Source organism: Euprymna scolopes, chromosome 26 (genome assembly GCF_053919585.1).
Source record: "Euprymna scolopes isolate OS-2025 chromosome 26, ASM5391958v1, whole genome shotgun sequence".
NCBI classification, from domain to species: domain Eukaryota; kingdom Metazoa; phylum Mollusca; class Cephalopoda; order Sepiida; family Sepiolidae; genus Euprymna; species Euprymna scolopes.
Genome location: NC_136507.1, coordinates 110,629,889 through 110,653,873, shown reverse-complemented (window position 1 = coordinate 110,653,873; position 23,985 = coordinate 110,629,889). Strand labels below are relative to the sequence as shown.

Below are 23,985 nucleotides of genomic sequence, written 5' to 3'. Positions count from 1 at the left end.
TAAAAGTCTGACAGCATAGAACAAGTTGATGAGGGGGAGCAAAGGGTCATTTTACAATATCTGTTTTATAAGATTTTCTTTCGACTAAGATTCATCAGAATAGTAACATTAGAATGTAAATTGAATATAAAAACAAAAGTATATTTTTTGCTAAAAACATCTATATAATAGCGCACAGCTGATTGTTTTTAAATCTTCAGTTATGCTTGATCTTCTGTTTATTCCAATCCCACCCTGTTAACAATCTTTGTTGTTTAAATAGTGGGAATTTCTAAATCCTTTACAAACATGCACCATAAAAATCTTGTGTGTGTATGCTATATTCAATTCAAGGCAGATTCTCACATAATTTTTCTGATAAATGGGAGTCAAAAGATTAAGAAAATTTTTTTCGAAAATGAAATGTTGGCATTTATTGGCTATGTGAAAAAAAAAAATCTAATTAATTTGTAGTTGTAAAAATAGGTGTTCATTCACCAGCCCATTTTTTTTTTTTTTTTTTTTTACAGTCGCCTTTCTTTTCTCCTTTTCTTCTTACTCCACAGGTATCGGGTCAGCTGTCGAGGCAGTGATATCATAGCAAAAAAACAAAAAAAAAACAAAAAAAAAAAAAAAAACAAAAGGAATTGGTTTTCCTCTCTTATTCTTTCTATCGATTTCATCCTTCTCAATAAAGAAAACAGAGGAAAAAATTAAAAAAAAAAAACTCTTTCTTCATACCCATTGAGCAGTTTGGAAAAATCCCAACACTCGACAACGTTGTAATCTTTGTTACATAAAAATCAACGTTCAACCTCCTTCACTTAATTAGGCATTGTTGTTGTTTTCTTCTTTCTTCGTCATCTTAACACACGTTGCCTGGTAGTCATGGTTACCACAACCATTGGTATGGCAACCACAGCAATATAGTCCGCAGCAACGGTTTGCATGCATCTCCAATGCAATGACCAAGGCAACATTTTAATTCATCCTGCAGCAGTCTAGTGCCATGTACATACATACACGCACACACATATACGTGTGTATGTATATAAAATTGTATGAATGTATATTTGAGTCACTTTATGTATGTAGACTTGTGTACAAGTATGTACGTGTGTGTGTGTGTGTGTGTATGTGTGCTATGTTTCAGGCACTGAAGACATCTGTGTGGTTCTGAGCATACTATACACATTATCTAAATTGGCGAGATTTTCAAAATAGGGTATGAGGTCGTACAGCTCCCGATCGTCGTCATCATCAAACCATGAAGTCACAGGAACCTAAAAAAAAAAATTTTTTTTCTTAAATTATAATCAATATAATTTTTTTTCAGTATACAAGAAAAAGTAATAAAACAATGTTATACTTTATATCTTCAACTTGAGAGTTATGGCAAATACATGATAACTCTACACTCCTCAAATTGGATTTTCACCATAGGATATAATTTCTATTGAAACCAGGGCAGATTCTAATTAATTCATATTTGGAGAGCAACGGTATTATTTTTCTAGGCTAGAGTTATACCTCTTTTTAAAAAAAGCTTTAAAGTCCTTTATTAATACAAGGAAATCCCAAAATATTGTTGCAAAAACATCTTGTGGGAATTTTTGTACCATAGTCAATAATGAAGACTAATTTGCTTGCTAGAAGTATTTTAATTGCCTTTTAGGGTGCATCTCCAAAAAGATGCCACAAAAAAGTGTAAGTAAACTGTTTGGTAGAGTTTAGAATTTTTGTCACTAGTGGAATCAATCTATCAGACAATAGTCAAGTTTCCACACACGCAAATGAACTGATGGATCTTCACCAATCAGGCATAAGCGAAATATTCTTCAAGTTTGGTTCTTTTTATGCTCATTAAATCTTGCCACTTTATGCAAGCTTATCACATTCTTCTCCAGAAAACAAGTCATACCTCTTGCATCTTCTGATTTCCATGTGCCAGTAACAGAGAATGCACACAAGTTATATAAGATCGGTTGGGACTATTACAATATGTCCTCATCTTATGATTACACATGAAACATTTAGGTGGTCTTTTGCGCCATGTGCTTCTTCATGGTGATGAGCTCACAAATGGAGCACACGCAAGTTGCACAGGCCGAGTTCCTCTTGAGTACATCAAGGCACCTCTGAGGTACCTTTGTCAATCTACTTGTCTTGTTTTGTTTTTCATTCTCTACTACAGCACCATCACATTAGCATTACAAGTTGATTTTTTTTCTTTTTAGATAACTGTTATTTCATCAACTTGCCTGAAAAAAAGCTATGTAAAAATGCTTAAAATCGTTTGAACTATGCAAATACCATCAGTAGTTCAAAAGTTATAAGCATTTTAAGTGCCAAAATTTAGGCTTTTCCGTGGACATTTTTCTTTAGAAAAAGTGGGCTAAATTACGGACCTCAACATTTCAAGAAATTCGGTAATTTCGCCACCATTTATTTTTTAAGCTATTCATGAAACTTTGTACTCTTATGTAAAATTGTATGCTCTTTCTGATTATGCAGTCAAGTCTGATTTATCTCTTTACCATAGGCCATGAATTATAAATTCAGATGTAAAAACTTCTTTTTTTTTTTAAACTGACGCATAGTATCATACAGTGGGTGTCTATGAACAAAACTAAGTATTATAGTAGTATTTAAATATAGCTTTATTTAGAATAGGCATTTTCCTGCCTCCTCACCAAAGGAGAGCTTAATCTTAGGTCTAGCCATTGAATGCCTAAAGAGCATTCATGGCCGGTATTTACTACTCCCCTCAAAGAAAAAGAAAATTGAGTAGATATGAATTAATCTCAGAAATAAATCAAAGAAAATTTTTATATAGATTTTGGATTTCTGTAAAAGATGGAAATTCCTATAGTCGACCAGAACTTATGCATTTTGGGACCAGTCCAATTTTCAATTTTGTAAATCCTCTCTATCTGGCCCAAAATATACCCCTATTTTCTGAGATGCAACCATAAATCGTATTCTACATGAATCCTCGATGTAACTTTCACAGTACCAGGATACCAGGAATCCTAATAAGCAACAACTATATATTCACCAATTGATGGTAATTTTTGTCATTTTTTTTTATTGAAAATTCAACTATGTAAACAAAGAAATAAAACGGTAATTTTTTTACCGTGTTTCCACCTTAACATTTTAAAATGATAACTTGAATAGGTTTTAGGGTATGCTGAAAACGAATACCGCATTTAAATTTTCTGCAAATAAATAGTTTTCCGGATATTAAGCAATGTCATTTCTTATGTTATCGCTGGTGACCATCTTGGTACATGCAAGTGCACAAACGAAACCCCAAGAAACTATGCACAAATGCGCATACCAAGATGGCCACCAGCAATAACGTAAGAAATGACATTGCTTAATATCCAGAAAGCTACTTATTTGTGGAAAATTTAAATGCAATATTCGTTTTCAGTATACTCGAAAACCTTTAAAGGTAGTCATTTTAAAGAAAAATGTTAAGGTGGAAACAAGGTAAAACTTTACAAAATGCATCACAATGAAATTCTTTATCAAACCACCTAATTATTATTATTATTATCATTTAGACATCCTCAATTAAAAAAAAAAAAAACGGGTTTGTCTTACAGATTCGAAAAAAATGGTCATGACAATGAGTTAAAAATAAATTCAACTTTCACGATATATTTTATTTAATTTTTAGGTGAAAGTACAGAATAGTTAACAAAATACCCTTCCTTCCTCATGTTAAGAATGGGTTTCTAAATAATAACGTTATTACTTCAGCATAGTAGCATAAGTGCACAAGTACTTTTATTTGTTATATATTTGTTTTTTTTGGGGTTTTTTGACCACTAAAAAACACAATTCTACTTTAAGTACAAATAAGTTAAATGCATGTACTTAGTACATTTTGTTGTTTTTTAACGCTTTTAGTACACATGCACTAAAAGCGTTAAAAACAACAAAATAGTATTGTTTCAAAATCAAATTTGAAAAACTTGAAAATAATTTTTTTAAATTGACGAACTCAGAATAAAAAATGACTAATCTAGTAAGACAGTTTTCTATTTATAAGAGAATACTTTAGTCAGCTCAGCACATGATGTGCTTAACGACCATTTTTCTGTAAGCGGATTTGATTTCTATAAAAGATAACATTTTAAAGAAAACTTTGCGCAATTAATAATTCTCAAATATTTACATATTATACATGAAAATAATTCTGAAACTATTATCTATATGAAAATGGATGATATATACCGATTTATCTTATCAATTTTGAAATATTCTTTGTCAACTTTGCTCGGTCATAACTTTGCTTCCTGTGGTTGTAAAACAAATCAAACACTAGTGGAGATAGACTTCTTTGTTTATATAGCCTGTAAAATTTCAGCCATATCCAATCAAATTTAACTCCGTGTATATGTATCAAAACGTAACGTATAAAATGTAAACATAAAAAAAACAGTTTCCCGTTTTGCTGCCATCATTTTTTACCCTTTTTCCATTTTTAACTTGGAGCATAAAAATATTGAAGGCATAAAAGAAAAATAAATTAACATTATTAGAATGCTTATTTTATTCTCTTTCCATCAATGTAATTCTTTTAAAAATTGATCAACAAATAAAAAAGATACGAATTGTTGAAGCATATTAGGCATGTAATATTGCCAATGTCCACGAAAATACAGCATACGCTTGTAATGCTAACCATATACCAACGACATGAGCTTGCATCAACCCATACGCTAAGGTCTTGGCCATCAATACACTATTTGCTCTGTGCTGAGTCTGTGCACTCTGATGAGAACATCTTTAATCATGGTGTTTAGAAAAATGTATGTCAAAAAAAAAAAAAAAAAAAGAGGAGCATCATCAACTTTGTCACACCACCCAGTGATGATGTCAGATGCTCTCTGATGAAAATCATGCAAACACAAAGCCAACCAACCACGAGAAGGTGCTCAACCAATTTATTGTATATATATATTCTGTCGCATGGTGACACAGGGCATATCTGGGATTTTGTTCCTACTTGTCTAATACAGAGCATTATCCTCTCCCTAGACTTGCAAACCAAGCACTCTTCAGCTCTTTACTGAGGAGTGATGTGTCTTACCATGCGTCATGAGCACAACACCTGTTCACATACACATCATCCATACAGGCAGATGTTGCCTCCTGTATGTGCTTCTCCTTCATCAAAATAGCATCAACAACTGTTTGCATGATGGATGGTGCAACATTGAGTCCAAACTCCTGTGCAGGTCAGGCAATACCATCATCCCTTAATTAATAAAGTTTTATAGAGCCACAGTGATTGGTGCAAGTGTACTTAAAGATATACCTTGTGAAGGTCTAACACCGATATATTCAATCTTATTCGCCTCCATTCTCTTAACTTTTAGGTGCATATGTCTGTATGAGTTGTAAAGGGATAATCCAAACTTGTAGCTCTTATATTGTGCATGAGATCTTGCAGGGATGTTATACTTTTTTGATGATATCCATTGCTAGGAAGAGATTGTGTTTACCACCAGTATGTTAGTCTTCCAGGCATTCCAGTTGGTCATTGTTAAAGTTAGGCTGCCAACACAGTGGTTGTGAAGGCATTTCCTATCTACTGTCAAAATTACGGTACTTTCGTGTACTTTGTCATGAATGAGCAGCAGTTAGAATCTAATATCTGATCTAGCCCATTGATTTTGAGCAGAACCAACATTGGGAGTTAAATGAGCACATGAACCCCTTTACAGCTTATGTAGACATGCACTAAAATGTTGAGAGAATGGCGGCGAGTAGGATTGAATGTATCAGTGTTGGATCTTTCCCAGGAAACAAGTCACAGCTCTTGTGTTATCTTCTAGTTTCTACATGCTGGTAGGAGAGAGAGAGCGAGCACACCTTCTGTTTCTTCAAGGTAAGATTGTTTGTGACATTACTATTATATAAATGCCTTTCTGCTTAGCACATACATATTTTAACTTTAGTATTCATTTGTGATTGGGATTAATGCATTTAATCATGTTTAATCTATATATTCAGGTCACATTTTGTAAACATGCGCTGTGCAGCATGTTTTTCTGCTGGCGGATTTGCAGGTAATAGATCTTTGGTTAAAAGATGAGACAAAAGCATAAAAAAGAACTAAATTATCTCCCCTTGACTTGACTTACACTGACAGTAATTCTAAGGCATTCAACATGTGACATCTCAAAAGACAATTTCCTGATGGAAGTAATATAACATGAATAATAATAATAATCACTAAATCCAAAGAACAACCATAATATTGAAATTGAATTATCTTACAAAAAAAAAAAGAGGAAAAAAAGTTACTTATTCCTTTTTATTATGCAAGGTTTATTTGCAATTGTTTTCTCATTCTTTACTTTATAAACAAACACATAGATTCATTCATAATTTAGACATGAATGAATTATTGACATATTTATTCTTTTTTCATGTTTTGCTTCTTGGACATAAAACATAGAACAAAAAAGTTTGATTATATAAGATAAAATATAACAAAAAAGTCTGATTATCTATATATATAATCAGACTTTGGTACTCTAAGGTATCCAGCATCAGGCAATGTCTCACGCATGTAACACATTAATAATACATTCTCAACCACCATCAGCATTCAACATGTTGCAGAATGTAGTTTTAACATCAAGTGGGATGCCATCCATATCCATTTGTTACTGTTCAACCCTTGATTGGATAGGCAAGACCAAGACACCTGCAACAAACATAATCTGAGTCAACTACTCTCAGTAAAACCGCTGCACTTTTTATGGATCCATAGTTTACACTGGAAGTATCAAGTTCATAACTACACTTCTGTAACAGACAGTGCATGGAAAAATGCAAGCATCCTATAGGAGGTCAAGACTAATACCAGAGTTAAAAAAAAAAAAAAAAAAAGCTTATATTCGTGTGGAGCTTGTCCTTTGCCGTCCATGCCAGTCTTCCATGTCAGAAACCTGGAGATGCATTCCTCCAGAGAATATGCGACAACAATAAGACTGTCTGCTTACAGATGCTCCTCTATACTGTCACACACACAAATATATAAGAGTGACTAAAAAAACTTTAAACTTTCGTGAAAAGAAATAAAACTAAAACCAAATAAAAAAAAAAAATGAAAAATAGAAAAAAAAAGTATAGAAATAAGCTAAATCAAAATAGGTGAAAATGAAAAAATAAAAAGTCAACAACTTACAGCATTTTGTGGATGGAAGATGTATGATGCTGGAGAATTGTCCACAATAATCACTTGTTCAAGTTCACGACCAAGTCGACTTAAATCCTAAAATAGAATTACCAATACATGTTTTTAGCCATTGATTTTTTTTTTTTTTTTGATCTTAGTACACTACATGTGGAGAAGAGATATAATACATTGAATTATTTACTTGCAGAAAATATTAAAAATTTATACTGAAGTCATCAAAGTGTGAGAAAATTTGATATTATCAATCATCTTTGATTGAAAGTGATAAAAATGTCTATTCTACACTTAACTAGAAGCATCTCAGTCACTACAATACCACATTTACACAAGATGTCATCATAATTAAAATAATCCCAAATTTGTTGAAAATCTTATTTTTTCATAAATATAAGAATATAGATAAGTATATTTATATACAAAAAGTTCATTGATATAAAACAGAGATTGGGGGCAAAAACAAAATTAAAAAGTTTGGTTTCTAAGACCCTCCCAACCATTTTTAAATAGATTGCTCAATCTTTTCTGGTTTGTTCAGAAGCAAAAACAAGCAGATCATTCTTTAAATGGGAGTGGAATCTAAGTGGAAGAGTAAAGAAAATGGGGGAAATGGGAGACTGGGTGGTGCTCTATCATGATAAATACGATTTAGGGAAGGCTGAGGACAAAAAATTAAAATTGTAGAGTGGGCATCTTTGAGGATTTCTATTACTGAGTGGTAGTAAAGGTAACTCATTCACTCGACTAGCTAAGAGACTAAACTTACCCTAGGGCTGGTGTCCAACAAAACCAGAAACTGTGTGCATCATGTTCATGCAAGGAACACATACTCATATTTTACTCATTTTCGTATACACAAGCTCTCTACTTGTATTCACCTTTTTATTCAAAAACCAAAGCATGTAATCTTTTTCTATCACATCTGATCTTAACCACCAGCTGGTGTTTGAAGAACACGATCATATCTTGATTCACAAAAGATTCAACTTTGAAGTCTTCTCCTAGACGTGTGACGTCTCTACAGTCAGAATCTGCCTTCCCCATACCAGCCCAATGTTTTTGATTATGAAAGATATATTTAGTGGCAGAGGATGCTTGAGATCAATATGAGTAATCATTTTATTGACATACCCCCAGAGCCAAAATGCCTAGGAATCATAAAGGCATTGTTACATAAATGGGGGGAAAAAAAAGAAACAATTACCTTCTCCTTTGTAAGGGGAATCCTCTCAAGTATTACATTCTCCATTTAATGTATTATTTTTTTATTGAGGGTGGCTAGGATAGTATCTGTTCTGTTGTCATGACTGTCCTACCAGAAATTACTTATTCCTTTTTTTTAAAAAGGGTGGTAGAATCCTTCCACAGAGGAAAAAGGGATTACCTTTTCTTTTTTGGGGCGAATAATGTATCTATTCTGTTATAATACCATCCTATCAGGAATTACCTCCTCCTTTGGGAACAGTTTAGAATAGGTTTATTCATCCTCCCAGAACTAAAAGGTCAAATACTTTTTGGAAGGAATGAATTGGTGAGAGAGGGGAGCAATGAGCAATACTTTTATTTATCATGAAATATTTCTCTTAAGTATTACTTCCTCTTTAGAATAGGATAGTGTAGTATATGTTCATTCACTTTGCAACCATCCTTCTGGTGGGAGCATATATTTGCTTATTTGAAATATATCATATTGACCAAAAACATTTAATATTTATTATAAATATAATTCTATTAGTACAAAGTCATAAACTGAAAATAAACTATCAGCTGATCTTCTTTTCACCATTTACTTTTTCATGAATTACATTTGCTTTTTCAATGCACTGAAGAACAATGTTGTCTCTGATTGGATAAAATTATTTGCTGATCATATTTATTTAAAGCATTTATAGTTCATTTCTTAATATAGATTATTTCTGAATAATTGAGTATTTTAAGTTATAATTTAATAATAAAAATTGAGTATATATTAGTATTTTAAGTTATAATTTAATAATAAAAATTGAGTATATATTAGTATTTGAAGTTATAATATAAGTTCTTTTTCCCTTTTACCTGCTACATGTAACATAATCTGACTCCACAAACACCCAAGCACTGCCAAAGAGCTGGCTGAAGACCCAACATTTCACATATTGAACAAAAATGTCCTTTTGTGCTCAGCCATAGACCATATTATATTTTTTATATTTTACATTTTATGACATTAAATTTTTAGGGTAGGGCCCAAAGGATGTATTCAGCATTGAATGAATCACCGAGTGTGACATTTGATTGGCATCAGAGTAACATAAAAAGAACTGTAACAGACTAACCAGAGAAAAGGGAGAAAACAAGCAAATCATCATTTTGGAAGAGGGAGGTGGGGTCTCTATAGAAGAATAAAACTGTAATTATAGTCCATTCATGATTACAAATTTCATTCTTGTGTATACCAAACAAGAAGTTTTCAGATCATGAAATATGGATGCTTACCTTTACATAGTTCCCCCGATGAAAGACACAAGATTCCCTGAATAAACGAGTTCTGAAGACATCCCATTTGTCTAGCAGGTCTGCTACAGGGTCAGCATACTGAGGTGAAAAAAATAAAAATAAATTTTTAAAATATACATCATCTACATTAACAAGCTACTTATGATGTAATAATATGACACAAACAACAGACAGCTGTCTGTTCCTTATAATCCTAGTACGACACATTCTTGAATATGCATCAAATCTTCAAGAACATATTGTACACTTTGAGATTGTTCAATGATTGACAATCAAGATGGCAATGGGATTTTTCATGCTTCCCTCCAAAGAACGGCTTGAAAAGATAACTTTGTCCTTACTCGAGCAGTGAGGGGACCTGATTCAGGCATATAGCATAATTAATAGGAATTTAAATATACCTTTTAAGTTTTTCAACCTAACATAGTCATAGTCACTTTCGTCTCATTCTCTGTCAGTGATGATGCCTACCACATCCAGGTTTAAAGTTACCTTGGACAAACATTTAGATGGTACATAGATGCAATATTATCCATCTTTTTACATGGCTTGTCACATTTGGCTATCTTTTGACAAATAAAATTGATTGATTATTGATCTATGTGCCAGATGAGGAATTTATTAAGTAATGTGTTACATGTATGAATATTTTCAATTTATAAGAACAAAATTCTATTTCTTGAAATAAAATCTAAAGAGTTTGCATTCACAAATTCATGATTTACTAATTGTATTTTTTTAGATATAAACATAAAATCGCGTTGGTCAGAAGAAGTAGCGAAAATAAGCTCAACATATATCTGCACATATTAACAGTGAATATGGCATTACTTATAACGGGAAACAAGTTTTATAAAGTATGCTTTTCATGCATATTATGATATCAAGCGTTTTAAATTAAAGGTTTGTGCACAATACATGGTATGCAAAGCATGCATTTGCATCAATAAAAAATAAAGCAAGAAAATTTGTATGCAGTTTTACATTCCTATAGTTTCGTGGGAGCCAACCAATCATGGAACCAACAACTACTTCTGCACTATTGATGTAACTATGATAAACAGAAAAATAACACAGCAGCCTCCTGTATCCTAATTCTTCTAGTAATCAAAGAAATGAAGAAAGAAGAAACAATGATAATGCTTCTCTTAATCATAGCTTGTCAAAGACCTCTGTTGAACTGTTAGCATCCAGATTTAAGGAATAAAACTCATCTGACAGTGTTCACGTTTCTTTTTGCCATGACAGACATTAAGAGTACTTCCATGTTTTATTTGAAGAAAAGAACTTTATGTATAATACAGCTATGGTTCAGCTCTTACAAAATTTTCAAGTGTCACAGTATGAAGCCACAGATTGGGGACAGTTCATTGACAGCAACAATTACTGAAATGTGTTGCATAACAGCAATGAATTTGCCTCTGTACTTTTTATTAGTAATGAAGTGCTTCACCAAGCACTCATGTTTTCTGTACATGTTGGGAGAGTAAAGACATTTCTTAATATTTCATAAAAAAGGAATGATCTATAGTTGGTGCCTGAGAAACAAAAAAAAACGTCAACAACACTGGTAGACAGAGGCAAGGTACTCTTTCTAACACTATCCATGAAGCTTCACCAAAATTCTGTTATTGCTTCACTTATTTGTGTAAGGCTAATCAAAGTTTAACCATAGACAAGTTGAAGCATGGCATTTTTTATTGTTCTCAGATCAGTCAGCTCAAAGATACAGAATTTAGGAACTCGATGAACAAAGCAGAACAGGACGGATTTTGTTCTGGTTATGAAAATCTTTCTTGGTAACAATAAGGCAATATACAAAACTTGTCAGCAATTGCTTTTAGAAACCTTCAATGCAACATTAGCATCAAAATGCATTTATTTATTTTTTTTCATATATCTATCAGTTGGTTTCATAAAAGATAGATATTAGCGATGTAATCATGATGAATGGTTATTGTTGGAAGATGAAGAAAGATATTTGCCAATTAATATTATTCTAAGAAGAATTAAGAATCAAATTATTCTAAGAATGCAAATAAACAGAAGTTCCCATCTTGAATTAATACTGATATAATGTTCAATTTACATGTTCTTAGTTTTATCATTGTTTATTAATCAATTTAAAGAAATCAAAATTTGTAACATCTAATTAATAAATTGTATTCAGAAACAACTTTTTTCTTAAACTATTTTTTGATAAAGAATATCAGCAAAAATCAAGTAATAATGTAACAAAAAAAATGTTTAATAAAAAAATTCAATTTTTGTATTTTCCTAGCAAAAACTTGAGATGATTGAAAGAAACATATCATTTTTGGATTTAGTGGTGCAGAAAGTAGTTATCTTTCCTTGTGATCACCACTAAGTCATTAAATTATTAATTTAACCAAATTGTTAGAAAACTATAATTTAATTATGGTAATGTTTTCATCCCTATAGAATTATTGGATATGAATAATTTTTAAACTTTCAATCTTTTAAATATGTTCTTCATTATACATAATTTAATACACATCAAATTATTTTTTCTAGTTTTTTATTCACTATTAATCATGCATTTATTAACAACAAAAATAAAACAAAGAGAAAACTAAAATGAAATTTTTAAAATCCTATAAAAAAATATAAACAAGTATTTTTATCTCAAACAGCATTAGATAACAAATACACTTTATGTCTTCTTTCCGACATTATGAGATCATTATTATTTTTACATCTTTACCGTTTTTCCCCATTGAACGGCATTTCATAATTCGGTCAATAAAACATTTTTTGCACCTAGAATGTTTGAAAGGTTTTATTGTTTTCTATCTATTGTTTATCTATATACATAGATATTCAAAGTTGTTAACTTTTCAAAGTCAAACCAGTTTAGAGTTGATATTTTTTTTTCTTCTATTCAATGTAATGAAAGCTATTTGCAATAATTTTTCCTGAATAATTTTACCTTCCCTTGGAAACATTAAAATGTTTTAGATAATCGTCATATGTGAAACAGATCTTCTAAGTTTTATTGCATAAATTTTATAAATACTATTGTCTATTAAAAAAAAATAACTTGGTAACAAACAAAAACCTCTTTACAACATTGGGTATATACTGAGTTTGAAATAAATTTGTATTATAGAGATCATAAATTTTTTTTGCCCTTTTTGTTAGGAAATATCTCAATTGTTGGATAAAATCAAATTTTGTGTTTGTCCTGAAAAACTTATAATTTACTTTTGACTTGTACAAAATTTAACTTTTATTCCAAATGTTTCGCAACAATTTTATTTTCAAGTTTAAAACTAAAACATACGAGTTGATAAACAGTAACACTGATTAATAATAAAGTTAATTTAAACTTGGAAAACTAAATATCTCAAGAATGAAATTCATACACACAGTAAAGAAAAAAAACATTGAACAATTGGTCATTTCAAAATGCATGGTAACTTCAATCAATGTTTTTTTGCTTAAATGTTACTCTCAATCAATGTTTTTTTGCTAAAAATAACATCTTAGCAAAAAGAATAATAAAAAATAAATACATAAAGTTACTTATATATAGCAATTTGACTGCTTTATGAGAAAAAGTAATTAAAAGCTAACCATATTTGAAAAGTCATAAGAGTTATAAAATATCCGGACATTTCAAGGGAAGTAATCCAACCATACTAACTTTATTCAACATTTTCTTAAATTCAATGAGAATAGTATCAAATGGCTTTTGTACTGAAATTCAAAAGAAATTTATATCTGTGATCGGAGTGGCGGATGCACACGTTTTATTTAATCTTAGAATCTCACCTTTGATAAACTGGCTGTAAATAAAACACACTCATATAAGTCGCCCATTCTCTGAAGAAACTCATCTACATAAGGCCGCTTTAACACATACACCTGAAAAGCGTAGGAAAGAAAAAAACAAATGTAGAAGAGGATTTGATTAGTTTGGCAGTATGTCATTCTTAGAAAAAATAAAACAAATTTTATGTAATAAGATCCTGTTATCTTTATCTTTTAAGATATAATGTTATGTTATCTGCATTTTAAAAGTTAGCCCTAAATAGCATCTAAACTATCAATTAAAACTTAGTTTTGATTAACCAATTTTCATTTGTTACTGTTATAACATGTCATTTGCTACAGATTATAACATACATTACTAGAAATTATTAAAAAATTTCTAAGCTCGTCTCACAGTGTAGCATAGAAATTCTTAATCATTTTCAAAAAAAAGCTCAGCTATGGGGAATAACTCTTACTAAAGAATAAAATGTATTCATCTTGGGTGTTAATATTCTTTATTTGCTTTTAACAAACATGTACAAAACGTTTTGAAACTAACCAATCTTGAGAAACATCAGGTCATGTAGCATTATTAATACATGGTAGATTCTTTGTTATGCACAAAACCAAATAGTTTGACAGAAAAATATATGTAACATGAACATACAGCATCAATATAGTTTATAAATATAATTATGGCAAGCTACATAGGAACGTTTGTTTCAGTACCAAAGAAATTCATCAGGCTAAATGCATGGTTTGACAGTCTACAATCCTTTTTATAGTAAAGTAGTATTCATTCCAACCTCCAACAAATTACAGTCTTGATTTTAATGCATCTATTTCTGCTAAGTAAGTAAGGTTTATTCTATGTCTAATTTATAATTTTTTTTTTTTTTTCATCTTTGAGATTTCTAGTTTCTGATTCATATATAAGCTCTATGGATCATCTAAAAATCTAGATATCGTCCACTATTCTTAAGTTGCAAAACAGGATAAAACTATTCGTATTATTGGGATCTTTTGGGCTACTGTTCTCATCTTGAGTGTTATTTGTATGTTTCGGTTGAGATGGATCTTGTAAAACTCAGGTATCTTTCTGTCAAACTTTGGAATCTGCATGGAATTTCAAACGAACCCCTTTTTTAAATTCATGGAGAAGCATGCTCATTCTTTTTTTATTTTTTACTATATATATATATATATATATATATATATATATATATATATATATTAGTGGTCTGGCAAAGCCACAGGGGAGACAACCAAACAAAAAAATGACCCTAAGCAAAATTCATCCCAAAGCAACAAAACTAAAGCTGGCTTACTATGACACTATATATATATACAAATGTAGACAAATTTGGGCACATTTTATTGGTTTAAAAATATAGATTCTTTTTTACCAATTGTCATGAAATTCTAACCATAAAATAGTATTATAATCTCCAAAATACCTGCAAATTTTCATGTAGCTTCGTCTCATAGAACCAAAGATATGAATATTTCAATATTCAATTTCGCTACAAAATATATATGCATATATATATCACTTTTTTGGCAATTTTATAAGTCCTCAGAATATGGCAGCACCTAGCCATTATCAATCCACATCTGCAGTTCACGGTTATATTCCTCACGAATTGGTGTTGGAGCTAGATACTTTGCAAGTCTATTTCTCAACGTACGAGGAGGTTGGTCGCCAGTCCATTTCCACGATGTGGTCCACTTTAAGTGTTCTGTTCATACTCTGTGGAGAAATCAAGCTCGGTAATGGTGATAGCAGCAAAATTGGTCTTGCTGAAATGTGGAAAAGTTACTTCACTGGCACTAGACACAGCTACTCCTTCCAGTCGCTTGATTGCGTCTAGCCTAAGCAATAAATAAAATCCAAGGTGTTGCCAAGGACGCTGGGAAAATGGTGGGATCCTTCTTCCGCTCCAGAAGATATCTCACTACTGATGCAATTCTTTATCTGTATAAAAGCCAAATACGTCCAAGGATGGAGTACTGCTGCCACATCTGGGCAGGAGCTGCTAAAAACAGCCTATCCTGCCTTGACAGAGTACAAAATAGACTTCGTAGCTTCCCTGCAGCCTCTCTCCCACAGAAGAGATGTTGTGAGCCTGTTTTTGTTTTATTGTTATTTCCATGGCAAGTGCTCGTCTGAGCTCCAATCTCTCGTCCCCCCCCCCTCACCAATCTTTCACGAGAAACACCCGTCTGGCTGAAACTACTGTCAATAATTTTCCCCACTCTTTATCTGTGCCTAAATCCAAACGTAGATTCCATGAGCAGAGCTTCTTTCTCAGAAGTGCACGACTGTGGAACTCTTTTGTTTACCTGTTTCCCACCTGACTACAACTTGGATGTCTTCAAGTCCAATATAAACAAATTCTTGACAAACTGCCCCCTTAAGTAAGACACTATCAAATCTCCAATACTAATGATTACTACAACACTATCTCATTGATTACTGTACACGCAATAACCCTTATCCCTGAGTGGCCTTTGGACCTTGATAAGTGGTGACCTCTATGTAAAAAAAAAAAAAAAAAAAATCCTAGTAAGTATCCATTTACAACTAAGACTTCTTAGCTAATCCTCCACGTTGTATCAAGGCTCACTTGCACCACTCCTATTCCACAGCAGCTAAGTGTGCTTCTATCTGCTGTGAGTACAGGGGTCACTTTCCTCGTTCATTCCTTGCAACACGACTTGCAGACTAGTGACTGTGTGCAACCAGTATCCACTAGAGCTGTATGTGGCAGTCTATTGAGGTAAACAATTATAACCGGCAATGCACCATTTACACCAGTTTAGGGGATGAGATTTGTGGTGAATTTTCTCCCCCTTGTATGTTTCTTGGACAAAATTGATCAATATGCCCACGCCACTGACATCAATAGCACATGATATTTTTCTGACGCTTGACACCAACATCTTTGCTCATCACACAATCTAGTAAACTGTTGCTTGCCCTATAATTGAGTCCATTACAATTATAACACCATTATGAAGTATTCGTCTCCTTAGGTGTGATTTGTGTCGACAGTGCAGCTAATGCAGCTTGCTCTGGAACTCATGTGCAGTTCTTTAAAATGGCACAGGTGTGCGCCAGCATGTGTGACAGATCAAGATTATCCATCTTGGAGGATGCTCGTAACAAATCTTTTGCATATTCAGGCAATCCAGCAATGAATGCACATTGCAAGCATTGATCCGATACGCTACCAAACAGGACCGCATACCTATGTAGTTTTGCCAAAAATGTCGACCGTTTTACCTGGTTGAAGGCGACATGCTGGAAACTGCTTCAATGCAACAAAGGGATCCAAAGCAAACACTGTTTACAGTGTTTATTTTATACAGTCAAAATCCACCAACTTTTCTTCACTTAATTGCTGATACATGGCATATATGCTGTTCAAGAAGCGCATTGGAATGACACACACGAGGCGCTTTACTCCACTCAGCTGACATATCAGTTCAGCTTTCATGAGGAAAGAGAGGACGCCAAAAATAAAAAAAAAAATACATATATATATATATATATATATATATATTTTATTACAAGTGGTAGCATGCGACTGAACAAAGTCCACGCAATCCCGAACATCTCTGAGGGCACAACACAATCCTAAACAATACTATTGACTCGACTCAAAACTGTTGATTCGGCACGATCCCGAATGATACCACCGGCATGGCATGATCCCGAAGGCACGGAACGACACTGTCGGCACGACATGACACAATCCCAAACGATACCATCGGCACGACATGACACAATGTCGAACGATATCGTCAACACGGCACAACACAATCCCGAATGATATCGTCGACATGGCACGACACAATCCCAAATGATATCGTCGACACGGCACAACACAATCCTAAACGATATTGTCGACACGGCACAACACAATCCCGAACGATATCGTCAACACGACACAATCCCGAACGATATCGTCAACACGGCACGACACAATCCCGAACGATATCGTCGACATGAACCTAGTAACACAGAGCAATCTTTTCCAACTGCCCTCAAATGACTTACTGGCTTGTTTTTTATAGCCGTTGGGCGAAACTTAATCGACGGTGTGGGTAGGATAGATGTAGTTCATTGGTAGACTTTTGATTTGCAATCAAAAGGTCGCAGGTTCGCTTTTCTCTGTAGGTAGGCCTAATATATTCTGGCACATAATTCTTGTGTACTTCCATGCATGCTTGTCACAGTTATCTCCCCATTATTTGTTTTCATGCATAAAGTAAATTTCACAGTGTATAAAGATTATTTGATATTGGAGATATTCATAATCATACCCTATTTCCAAAAGAGGGGAGTTATAACATATAAGAAATATTTTGATTCAAGTCTCCCCTTGTGGTAATTTCAGATTATTTGAAACCATAACTGCAAGTTTTAGTCTCTCCTCCATCAAGACCAGAGGTTTTGGAAAATATTATATATTTTTTAATTCATATGCAAAACTAGGAAAACAAATGACTATGATTGAAACATTTTATGGCTCTAAAAAAGTGCCAAAAATAGGTTCTGGATGATGGATGATCCCCTTAATGTGTGGCCTTAAGGATAAATGTCACATAGCCCACTACACAATTTAGGTCATTACCTTTCCAATGAGCCTTCATTTGTTAAATTCTGATAAATAATCACCGAGATTTGGAAATTATAAAATTGCCAAAAACAGTGGTATATCGAATATATAAAAGGCTATATATCTATCTGTCTGTCTCCATATTTTCAAACTATCTCTTCCGAAACTAAAAGTTGCAGAATGGCGTTAGGGGGCTCAAATGATTGGATTTTTTATGGACTATTCTTTTATGGGTCTTTAGTTGGTTAAAATAGTTTTTTAAGGGGTCAAAAATGGGTAAAAATTGAAAAACTCACGATACATTTTGTACATTCATTTTAGTTTATTTTTAATCAGTTCATATACGTGTCATGTGGGTACAGTAGTAATGTCACAAGCTTTGAATGTTAGTTTTGCTTTAGGTTTTAATTTTAGCTGATAACACCTGAATACTTTTTTCCTTACTTTTGAAATCATGATTTTATAATAATATATTTGAAATCTGGACAAATCAAAATATCATAATTAAGCATATTTTACAACTGGACAAAGTCAACCCCCCCCTCCCCTCCCAACTAGTGTGTGCCAAATTGAAGATTGAATTACTCATATCTTTAGTTCTATGGGACAAAACTATATGAAAATTTGCAGGCTTTTTGAAGATAATACTATTCTAGGATTAAAACCTTATGATAATTGATAAAAAAGAATCTTTATTTTCAAACCAATAAAATATGCCCAAATTTCCCTACATTTATATATTTAGTGTCCTACAGGCCAGCTTCAGTTTTGCTGCTTTAATTGGCCACTAATATACTTTTCTTTCATATAATGCAGTTTCCCCACTATATATTTCTTGTGTTCTAGTTTTAAGTGCTATGTATTGTGGCTTGGAGGATTTTGCTTCTTGATAAGTATTTTTTTTTTCCGGGGCATTTCATCCTTATAGATTGTCTGCAAACATCTAAATGTCTATATACTAATGGGTCATAGTAGGCCTGGCGGTAATGGCAACTAAAGACATCTCCATACTTTATGAAAGCTCCCAAATTGGGGGCCTTATCACAGGATGTTGTTAAAGGTCATACCTCAGGCAGTTGAGTAGTTTGTAGGGTTGAAAAGTAAGGTAAGCGGAACAAGCAGGGCACATAGCGAATACACGCTGCCAAAATTGTTGGCTTTACAAAATGTCTGCTTTTGCTCCTTTGAGGAAAGCATCCATTTGTTCTAAGAAGAAATAATTGATTATATACTAAATGGGGCATTTTTTTTTTTCAGTAATTAACAATTTTTGTTTTTGGTATTACAAATATAAAAAATAAAAAGGTACAAAATTAAATTAATTAACCTTGATCTAGCTTTAAATTAATAAATTCATTTTTAAAATTAACAAAAAAAAATACAAATGTTGGAAACATGAATATTTTATCAAGAAAAATAAAACAATTTGAAATACAAATGCCAATTCTTTACATAGCAGTTGGAACCAGTTATTTCCCTTGTAATGTTTTTGTTAACTTACTTGATGCGTTGTTCCATCAATTTCCACAGGTACAATAAAATCTGCATTGTCTATGGGCTGCAATGAGATGAACAAATAAAAATTATCAATGCATCAAACAATCAGTGGGAGTAGGGAGGGGAATGTGGACACAAAGAATGTTTCGTAGTGCTTTACAAGAAAAAAAAGAGAGGAGAGTATATTAATTTTAGAATTTCTAAGAATCATAAAAACCATAAATAAAATGAAATAAGTGACATTGCTAAATAAGAGTAGGATGGCAGGTATACTTAAATAATTATAAATTTAGAATCATATTGATAATAAAATAATCTGCTTTATTTATAAAACTGTCTAATCAAATATTGTGTGTGTGTAAATGCGAAAAAAAATTAATTGCTAATTTAAACAAAAAATATCTTCATCCAGTTTCGGAATTTAGAGATTATTTATTTCTATATCTACAGCAGTATGATGTGACACAAAGGTCAAAGAGTGGGATTTTAAAAGCCAGTGTTCTAGAGGAAAATCGCTTGGGTTTGCATAAAATGCCTGAGAGTCCCTCTAGGGTCACAATCAGGATTCGGTTCTGAGGTTTGGGAAGGAGTGAGTCACTCGCTCGACAACAGCACGTTTCTGCCCTCTTTTCCAATCGACCACATCTGGCCTCTCGCCACCAATGTCACACCACATAATCTGAATGTCAGCAATACGAAATTCTTTCCAAGAGATGTTCACGACCCTTTTGTTTTCCCCCCTGAGAGAGGAGGACGAGGAGGATTGGAATTAGATGGTAGCCTCCCATTAGCCTCTGTCCCTGTCATTGGTGGAGGGATAGTTATTTATTGAAACAATTGGATGAACTCCGTGCTCGGAATATTGAACTTACTTCTCGAGCAGATGGCCTACAAACTCAGCTATCTGAACAGAAGACGAAGTATGAGGCTCTTCAAACCAAACATGCTTCTGACTTGAAAGCGATCCGACAGAAGGGGAGACCTGCCATCAGTGATTCCGGCGCCAGGGTCCTCAATCATCGATGGTTGCTGCATCTGTTGATGATGCTGGACCGGATACTGCTGCTGTTGTTGGGGAGGGGCCTGGGGTTGCAAGGCTGCTTGCTGCTGCTGGTCAGCAGGCACATAGTGCTGAGGTCCGTTTATGACAACGTCAATGCTAGGGAAGCCTGAGGAGGAAGACCGTGGCGCCAAGCAGCTGGTTGGTTAAAATCGGGTACCTCTGGCATAGGCATGCCGTCATAACCACCATATGAGTTGGAGGGACGTTGCCAGCTGGGACCAGCCGGACTGACTAGGTACACGCCAGCCACACTGTTACTGAGGTCACAATGACGGGATTGGTGGTCCACTAGAGGGGTCGTATTGAATAGGCCATTCATCATACCTGACTGCATTGCATGTCTGTCCATGGTTTCAGAATTCCCTCCTCTATCCACTTCTCCACTTCTTCCTCGAATCCTTTTCTTATTTCTCCTCGCAGTGTTTTCTCGTAGCAGCTTACTTTGTTTCGTAGTTCCGGAGGCACGGAGATCCATTTCCATTCCACTGTCCACCTCTCACCATTGAACCTTGCCAGGAAATCCTCGTCCTCGATGCAGCAAGCCTCTGGTTTTTGCATTCTGATATTTCTATCACCTTCCACTCCTGCCATTCCTACTGAGCCAAGGCATCCGAAAGTTACTTGGCCCCCTCTCAACGTAGCCCCCCCCCCCCCAGTTGGTTGATCGCACTTACACCTAAAACCACATCAACATTTTACCGAAAACCAGACAAGATGAGACAACTGTGCTTCATAGAGCCATCTTCGCATATAAGTGGCGGTATCCGTGTAACAAAACGGCAGGAATTGAGGGTGAAGAAGCTACCATTAAAGTGGGCGAGGAGGCGTGAGTGAAGCCCCCCAATGCAAAAGGTACCACTCGCTGGGGAAGGGGGGGGGGGTCGTAACGGAAACGCAGTCAAAGAACAACGTGATGGTGAATAGTGTTCCCCGGCATATCCTAGACCTGCGTCATGTAACCCTGCCGGTGCGCAGTGATGGCAGTGAAGAGATCCACCAAGAAGCTAACGATGCACCCCAATTTGACTTAGCCCCACATTGTGGTTCTTTATAACTGGACGAGAAGCTCTTTAGTGAACTTGAAAACGTCAATCCCCAAGAAGTTCTCCCCCAGAGACCTCAACGTGAGAGGAGGAGGCCTGCTTGGATGAAAGATTATGAAGTGTCTTATTGATCTCGAAGATGGGGGGGGGGGTATATAGTTAGGAAATAAAACCAAAAAAAAAACGTACCGGGCGTATCTGCATCGCTCTTTGGGAAAGAAGAAGGAAAGGATGGCTAGCTCATTTATATACACGAAGGGCATCTTGGGAAGGCAGGGCATGGTGGGAGAAGCTATTTTTTTCCCCTGTCTCTTCCTTTTCTTTTCTAGATAGGAGGATATAAAAGCTGGGAAAAATTCCCTGGAGAAGCAGAAAGAAAACAGTCGTGAACATCTTCTCTTGAAAAGAATTTTGTATTGCTAACATTCAGATTGTGTGGTGTGACATTGGTGGTGAGAGGCCAGGTGTGGAAAAATAAAAACAAAAGTAATGATTCCTGCACAATAACAGGTAAATAACACCAGCAGAATTTTATTACTAATTAGCAATACACATAAAAAAATTTAAATGGCTTAAAATATTTCGATATTGGTATATATAGAAAGAGCTTGATAAGCTAAGAAAGAATCTTTTTAAATTTTTAAAATCCAATTAAAATCAAGAAAGTTATGACTATTTTTATGCCCTGCGTGTTTGGATATTTTCCCCTCTTAAGACCATATGCAATTTGTCACATTTTTTGCACTACATTTTCAGTAAAAATGTTATATCTTTGTTAAAACACAAGACTAAGCAATGAAATTTGCCATATAAGTGTATTTTTTGTGCAAGGAATCTGAATATGCTACTGAAAATCTCCAGAAATGAATGGTTTCCAAATAATCTGCAGTAAATACAAATATGCTGCGATTGCTTAAAAATGCCATGTATTCATTAAAAGAAAAGAAGTTAGAGAACTCAACGTTTAGTTGTAATGCATTTTATGTGCCAAAAACTGAAATCGAAATCTAGGATTGGTTAAAAATGAATATATTGCAATATATCTTTGGCATTATTGTAGATTAATACCTTCTGCTACCCCTCCCCATCTGACCACCTCTCCAAAATATGTGATTCTACCTTTATAGACAATTACATGTGAACTACTTGAAAAACTTTAATAAAAGATAAAAAAAATTATTTTAGAATTTAATGTAAAATGATTTCCCATTTTGAATCATTTGAGCGTTTTAGGGCAGTTACCCCCCTCCCCTTTTCCTATGATAGATAAATCCTGAGTGTGTTTTGTTTGAGAGTTTTGTGCAATTATGAGAAGGTGGGGAGATTGCCACTCTGACTTTGGGTTAATGATAGGGCTAAGGAAAATTATGTGTGAACATCCTGAAGACTTGATAGAAACAAAACAATTTTAGAATTTAGAGTGGGGGTTGGTTTCACATAAATGTAAAATAATTCACCATTTCAAGACGATCCTAGCGTTTTAGGACAGTTGACCAATTTTTTTTTTTTATGGGAGATTAACCATGTGCACTTTTTTTAAACGTTTTTTTATGTTTTTTTTTTTTTTTAACGCTTATATGAGCTCACAGAGGAAGTTTGTTTAGTGGGGAGCCCTGCCACTTGTACTTAGCGTTATTGTTAAGGCTAAAGGTTTTAGGAGGAGGCTTGCCACTCATACCTAGGATTAGGTCTAGAATTAATTGAGTTCTCTTCTTTTTTCTTTTTTTTTAATATTGGATTGTGTAGTGGACTTTCGGTCAGCGTTCAAGTTGTGGATAACTTGGCAAAGACTAAAGTTACCTCTCATGAAAGAGGAGAACTATTTATGGCACAATGGGAGATTCCATTGTGCACACATGGGCCAGTCTATTCTTTGGATTATGATTGGCTGAGTCACCTAATTGGATATGCTTGTACATAAATACAAGCCCTCAGTCCAGCTCAATCTGGTGTCTGTCTTGTGCATAAGCCGAGTCTTTATCATCACGTTGGTTTGTTATTTTTTCCTGCGATTGTTTCACATATTGTTATTATTATTGTTATTGCCGTGTTAAATTTGTTTTATTTGTTAAAATTGTTATTGCTGTTATCCTCCTGCTGTTATTTTTGAACGGGACTTTTACCCTATTTTTTTTATATTTTTTTTTTTCCCCTCTCTAACCCGTCGGCCATGGCGTCCGCCAGCAATGTGCCGTCGGAAGAGGACAAAAGTGACGAACAAAAGAATGGGTGGGCGAAACCACCCAAAGTTAAAATTGACGTTAACAACTTTTTAACGGA

General features: G+C 34.0%; 1 protein-coding gene across 12 annotated transcripts in view; it reads right to left on the bottom strand.

The window, feature by feature from the left end:
• Positions 1-385: 385 nt before the first annotated feature.
• The window catches only part of LOC145248365 (CTD small phosphatase-like protein), a 574,218-nt gene continuing 550,618 nt past the window's right edge, over positions 386-23,985 (bottom strand). For all 12 annotated transcript variants that reach the window (XM_080110292.1, XM_080110287.1, XM_080110288.1 and 9 more), the window contains 5 exons: positions 19,604-19,660; positions 13,496-13,588; positions 9,680-9,778; positions 7,196-7,282; positions 386-1,262 (listed from right to left, as the gene is read on the bottom strand). In XM_080110292.1, coding sequence (XP_079966418.1) covers positions 1,122-1,262; positions 7,196-7,282; positions 9,680-9,778; positions 13,496-13,588; positions 19,604-19,660 — 477 coding nt within the window. In that variant the 3' untranslated portion in view covers positions 386-1,121. The remainder of the gene's footprint in view (positions 1,263-7,195; positions 7,283-9,679; positions 9,779-13,495; positions 13,589-19,603; positions 19,661-23,985) is intronic.